Source organism: Rhinopithecus bieti, unplaced genomic scaffold, assembly GCF_001698545.2.
Source record: "Rhinopithecus bieti isolate Rb0 unplaced genomic scaffold, ASM169854v2 scaffold_17861, whole genome shotgun sequence".
Taxonomy (NCBI): Eukaryota; Metazoa; Chordata; class Mammalia; order Primates; family Cercopithecidae; genus Rhinopithecus; species Rhinopithecus bieti.
The window spans coordinates 1857356-1863355 of NW_016809830.1; the positions used below are offsets into that span (position 1 = coordinate 1857356).

The following is a 6000-nucleotide window of genomic DNA, read 5'->3' on the forward strand; positions in this document are numbered from 1 at the left end:
TATAGAAGGGAATTTATATTCAGATTCAACCAACATTTCTTAAATGACTCCTGTGTGCTCAACACATGTTTTGGGGGTGTCCAGTTTTTTGTTTGTTTGTTTGTTTTTTTACCCCAGGAGCTAGGATAATTTTATTCATAATCCAATTGACAGACTTAATCTTGTAGTTATTTGTTACATATTCAGCCTGTTTATTCATGCATAAAATGAGACAGGTAAATGAAGGGAATATGAAGAACAAATGTGCTTTATGCAGTGTGCCTCAAATATATTTTGCTTCTAAAGATGTTCCCATAAATATCTCCTCAAATATACCTTTGCCCTGCCTTCCCAGTTCCTCATGGCCTCTATCTCAGGCCATCAAGCTAGTCTCCAGACTGGTCCACACTAGCAAGTCTTACTAATTCCTGAGTATACCAATGCCAGTACATCTTTCTGACCACGTAGAGGTCTGTGTCATACCTCTACTCTGAAACTTTCATTTCCACCATATAAACCCAAGGCCTTTTATCCTGGAATTCAAGATCTCCACAAGCCAACACCTGCATCCCTCCAGAGTCTCTGACACCCCTCTCTTTTCATGGGTCCCCTTCTAAACAGGTTCCTCTCAGTACCCCTTACCAGGCTCTATAAACTCCTACCTCAGCCCTTTCCTACCGCTTCATCACAAACCTAGTGTATCTTCCTATGGCCTTTCTTTCTTCAAGGCCCTCATCAATTCCTACTTCTTCCGTGAACCCTACGCTGCCTTGTATTGGTCTTTATGTTTTCCATGAGTATGTATTGGATTACCACAAAGAGATTTTAGAGCTTTTCAAGCCTGGGGCCTTGTCTTTGCATCCTCACTGGGTAGCACACAATCTCATTCATGCAGGGGTAATAGATACTTGTGTTTTGTAATGATGACAATAACAGTGAGGTTTAACTGTCTCCTTCAGAGAGCTTCAGAAGACAACTGTCTAGTTTCTAGCAAGGATTGTTGAATCAGGTAGCTGATTTCTCTTATTCTCCCTTCAGAGGCAGTGGAGGAAGTCAGCAGATGTCTTTCTGAGTCCGCTCTCATGCCAGCTCTGCTGGCATTTGTAATCAACTCATCCCTACGTCTCTTGGTCATATTTTGAAATATGAAAAATGAAGACCTTGGGATATCCACTTTTCTGTTAGTAGGGTGCTGAACATCAAAGACCTAAGAAAACCCTTTCAGTCTTCCCATTCAATGGCTATTCCTATGCCTTGGTGAATCAGCACTTTAGCGGGGGCATCATCACTTCATTTCAGCTCCAGGGAAGGAGTTTGCTTTCTGAAGTTCTGTGTGAGCAGGAAAGCAAGGGTTATACACTGAACTTAGTGAGGAGGGCAAAGTAGATGGAAGAGAAACCATAGAGAGAATTCACTCAGAGAAAAGCAGAACTGAACAGCAAAATGTGTAAGCAGCTTCCCCTCATCCTGCATGTCCTAGAAATTACAGTCTTGCTGGTATGCCCTTTCTTCATTTAAGGACACACAGACACACAAAATAAAACCCAAACCAGTGAACTGAAAGAGTGAGTCACACCAGCCAGGCCTCCGCCAAGCTAGTCAATTAAAGTGCAAGACCAGTTCTGTGCTTTTCTTAGACCCTGAACTACTGTCTGACTTTCTTCCTGAATATTTTTGATAGGAAAAAAGTATATGCTGATTTCTGAGCAAGTTGATGTATATTGGCTATCTTCTCATAGAAAGTTTCTAATCTTCCTTCAGAGGACTACTGAATAATTAAATGGGTTACTTGTCCCATGGAGGTCAAATCAGTCATCCTATGGTTTTGCAATGTGTGTCTTACCATTAAGCTTTTGCTTTTATTCTCATGTTGTGTATTCTTGGGAACCATGTTTGACCTAGATTTCTTCCTGAGTGCTTTATTGTTTTTTCTTAACAGGGAACGGGTATGGCAATCCCCGAAACTCACCAGGTCTGCTGGTCTCACCTGGTAACTTGAACAAGAATATGCAAGCAAAATCTCCTCCCCCAATGAATTTAGGAATGAATAACCGTAAACCAGATCTCCGAGTTCTTATTCCACCAGGCAGCAAGAATACGATGCCATCAGTGGTAATACAAAACTACATTTTAAATAAATATTGATCATGTTTTGTATGTTTTGCTGTTTTTATGTTTGTCTAACTTGATGGATTACTTACATTCTCCCAGAAAATGAACACATCAGTGCCATTGACAGAGCATTGCTTGTATTTAGCTATTATTTCTGGTAACTGGTTTGCATTTCCCTTTTCCGTGTTAAAAAAAAAAAAAAAAAATCTAGTGAACTTCACTAGGCTGATGTTCTAGGACAAGAAAAACATTTTCTTTTAAGACTTTCCATTTATAGCTGGAAAAAAATTACACACTACTATCAGTCAATCTCTATGTCCCATAAGCAGAGTAATAATAGGTAATAAGGTACTTCATAACATAGTATTTTTACAATATTTATGTCCTCAACATGCTGACAATGAGAAAATACTTTCCATAATTTCTAAATGAACTTTCTCCTGTTAATTAGCAAATCCTTTCTTAGATGTATTGCAATGATAATATCTAATACATCACATGCCTGCACACTACCTCAATTCATCTTTCCATATACGTACTTCATGAAAATAGCTATCTCTCAAAAGTAAATTGTGTTAAAATCCTAGGCATTTTAAGAACAAAGGTTATATTTTACATCAAAAAACAATTGTAGCACCTCTAAGAAAGATAGATAAATAAGAAATTTTAAATAGAGATTATATCCCCAGACGCTGTCATTTTTCTTTCTTCTGGGTCTGCGTGCCTAAGATGAAGATAATGTTGTGGGACCAAATTCAACAACCAAGAGACTTACATCACTGTTCTACAAATTAGCTTTGCTTAAGAGCAAGAACATTTAAAACCAAGATTCAGTAGACAAATTTAGATCACTCTGCAAACACATTTCTTTTTTTTTTTTTTTCCTTTCTCTGCTCTGTGGCAAGCTTCAGGGTACAACAGTCCTGCGAGATGATTAGTTTATTATGGCACAGTGCTGATTAATTTTGAATATCAACCAAAAAAATCACATAATATGCAGCATTCCTTCAGAAAAAACTGGGTCTAATAAATATAACCTCCTACAGGGCTACATCCAAGCAGTGTGGGCCGTGCATGGCAAGCCATCTCTATCAACAGATTTATTCCAGGTCCCTTAAAACTGATGCTGTCCCAGGGAATCTGTGATGGGTCAGTTAGGTCCCTCTCTGGCAGCCAGGTGTAGCTCCCCTTCCTCTAGCAAGTGAGGTTTCAAAGCACAGTCTTGTTTTTTCCTTCAAAATGGGGTGATGAAATAATGAACATTGAGACACTGACCTGGGCTGAAAACCGGGTAGATTTGTCTTCACATTTGAGACAAACAGCTCATTAAGGGAAACAAAGAATGTCTTTGTAAGGAGTTATCTTTGGAGTCTGGGTTTTAAAACTGTTTAAACTGTTGTGTCTATCGGAAGATGCTTTTCCTTTTGTTGAAAAGATTTTGCCCAATTATAAATATTTACGGACACTAATTAATAAAACTCCTTCCGCATGCTCTCAGTCTGAGGATGTCGACCTGCTTTTGGTAAGTGGTGAGAGCGCTTCCCTCAAATGGCATGTGCAAAGCTACTTTTAGGAAGAGGTGGTAGCTTTGATAAAATTGAAAGATATTGGAAGTTACCACAGTATGTCAACATTGATTATGTTTAAATACCATTAATTTCTGGCATCACTCACAGGTGAAAAGAATGTCAGGTTATTTTTTTCTGTTTCAATATTTTAGGACAATTTATAGTAAAATTCAAACAAAAATATTCTTTCATTATATAAAACTAAAATATTTCTTCTTCTGGGAATTAAAGTCTCATGATTTTAAGTTTATGTGGGGAATATTTTATCTCTTTACTGTAATGAGTTAAATATTCGCATTAGCTGCTTTGCCATCTAGTTTGAGGGAAGTTTTAGAAGAATCTGAACAAAGTGGTCAGAGCACCACCTGCTGGTCAGAAAATAACATGAGCCCCTACTCATTTGCTCTCTGCTGTATGTAGAACTGAACATAAAAACTACCATGGTTGATTTTAATTTTTTTAAAATTTGCATTTGAATAAAAACTGAAACAATGGAAGTACAGTATACATATTTCATCAGTTTTCAACATAGTCTGTTTTTACCCATAATAAAGCTATGGTACTTGTTACTAGTTCTGTTGCCTAGGAGATACTGATGTAATGGGTTACTATGGCAACAGCTGGTCTCTTGAAGGATTGTAAATGATAGGGTTGGCAGAGTTCATAGAGACACATGTTAAATGATTAATTTCATGAGATTTGTACCAAGTTATCTCTTTATGTGCAAAACTAATACTGAAATCTAATATTTTTAACTTTTAAAAATATTCCATCAGTAATGTCTTTTTATTTACTTTAAAAGAATCAAAGGATAAATAACTCCCAGTCGGCTCAGTCATTGGCTACCCCAGTGGTCTCTGTAGCAACTCCTACTTTACCAGGACAAGGAATGGGAGGATATCCATCAGCCATTTCAACAACATATGGTACCGGTGAGTAGCTTTGTCATGTGCAATTAGTACACTAAATACTTTTTATTGAAAAGCAAGATGAAAAAGTTATCTTTTACTCTATTAGGAAGCTTTATTTAGGGCCTGTGCTGTCCACAGCACTGCAACATTACCATTCTTTAGGAAGACAAAGTGAATATCCACATTTTTCTTTCTTAACTGACTGAAAGTTTTATTTACCCAACCTGAGTTCAAAATAGAAGCACACTTTCAAGAAAATTGAGCTATTTCTTTGATATAGTAAAAAGCTCACTTTCTCAGGATTGTTTAACATTTCTACGTCATCAAATACGTACATACCTCTATACTAGATTGTAGTTCTAATAAACTAGAATTGTAGACTATATTACTTCAAAGCATTCATGGAATACTTATTTTTGGTTTATAGTATATTCCTTTTAAGTTAAAATTATCGCTGATGCTTTATCTCCCCTCCTCCCAAAATCAAAAATATATATAATAATGATAATCCTAATAGAATATTTTGGAAATTGAAAATGTTTATTCTGTTTAGCATTTGATAATTTCTGAATTTAATTTTTTCCCTTATTGTTTTATTCTTTTAATCTAGAGTACTCTCTGAGTAGTGCAGACCTGTCATCTCTGTCTGGGTTTAACACCGCCAGCGCTCTTCACCTTGGTTCAGTAACTGGCTGGCAACAGCAACACCTACATAACATGCCACCATCTGCCCTCAGTCAATTGGGGTAAGCAATATTATTTTTTATAGTATAATTTTAGAATGCATTTTAAAAAACAAATGGCAATCTCTAAATATGTGCTTTAATATCTCATTAGCGGATGTAAAATTCTGCTTTATTGAAATCCAAGTGTAATTTTCAGATCAATACTTTTCAAGTAGCTTAAATCTCGTATACCTGTTTTTTAAGAGGACAGCGAGCTCTGTAATAATGAGGTAAATTGTTTCCTTATTGTTTTAGGCTACATTTGTTTCCACTTCTATCAGTGATAGAATTTTTATTTAGTTTTCACACAGTTCATTTGGGACTTAAGAAGGCATTTATAGTATAAGCTTAGATATTTGAGAATCTTTCTTTTTTCACATAAACCATATAGTTTATGCCAATGTTAACCTAATACACATAGGAACAACTAGTCAATTGATACACAGGCTTCACGTATTTATAATGTATTCATAGTATAGTTGTATACTTATAGATATTGTATGAAATATATGTATATAATACTAATTAGTAGATATAATACTAATTACCTAAATTTGGGTATAAAAATAATTTTTATGTAGTCAGAGGGTGTATTTCTGCCCCCTTGTGGTAGTTTTCAGATATGTCTTTATCATAGAAATGACTCCTGTCATTTATCTGTGGAAACGTTCAAACCTTTAAAAGCTCTGAATTCGGCCGGGCGCG

The 6000-nt window shown here is 36.1% G+C and overlaps 1 protein-coding gene across 16 annotated transcripts in view; it reads left to right on the top strand.

Annotated features, from left to right (window-relative positions):
• The window catches only part of MEF2C (myocyte enhancer factor 2C), a 195080-nt gene that overhangs the window by 176834 nt on the left and 12246 nt on the right, over positions 1 to 6000 (top strand). For all 16 annotated transcript variants that reach the window (XM_017890483.1, XM_017890474.1, XM_017890473.1 and 13 more), the window contains 3 exons: positions 1919 to 2091; positions 4462 to 4591; positions 5181 to 5316. In XM_017890483.1, coding sequence (XP_017745972.1) covers positions 1919 to 2091; positions 4462 to 4591; positions 5181 to 5316 — 439 coding nt within the window. The remainder of the gene's footprint in view (positions 1 to 1918; positions 2092 to 4461; positions 4592 to 5180; positions 5317 to 6000) is intronic.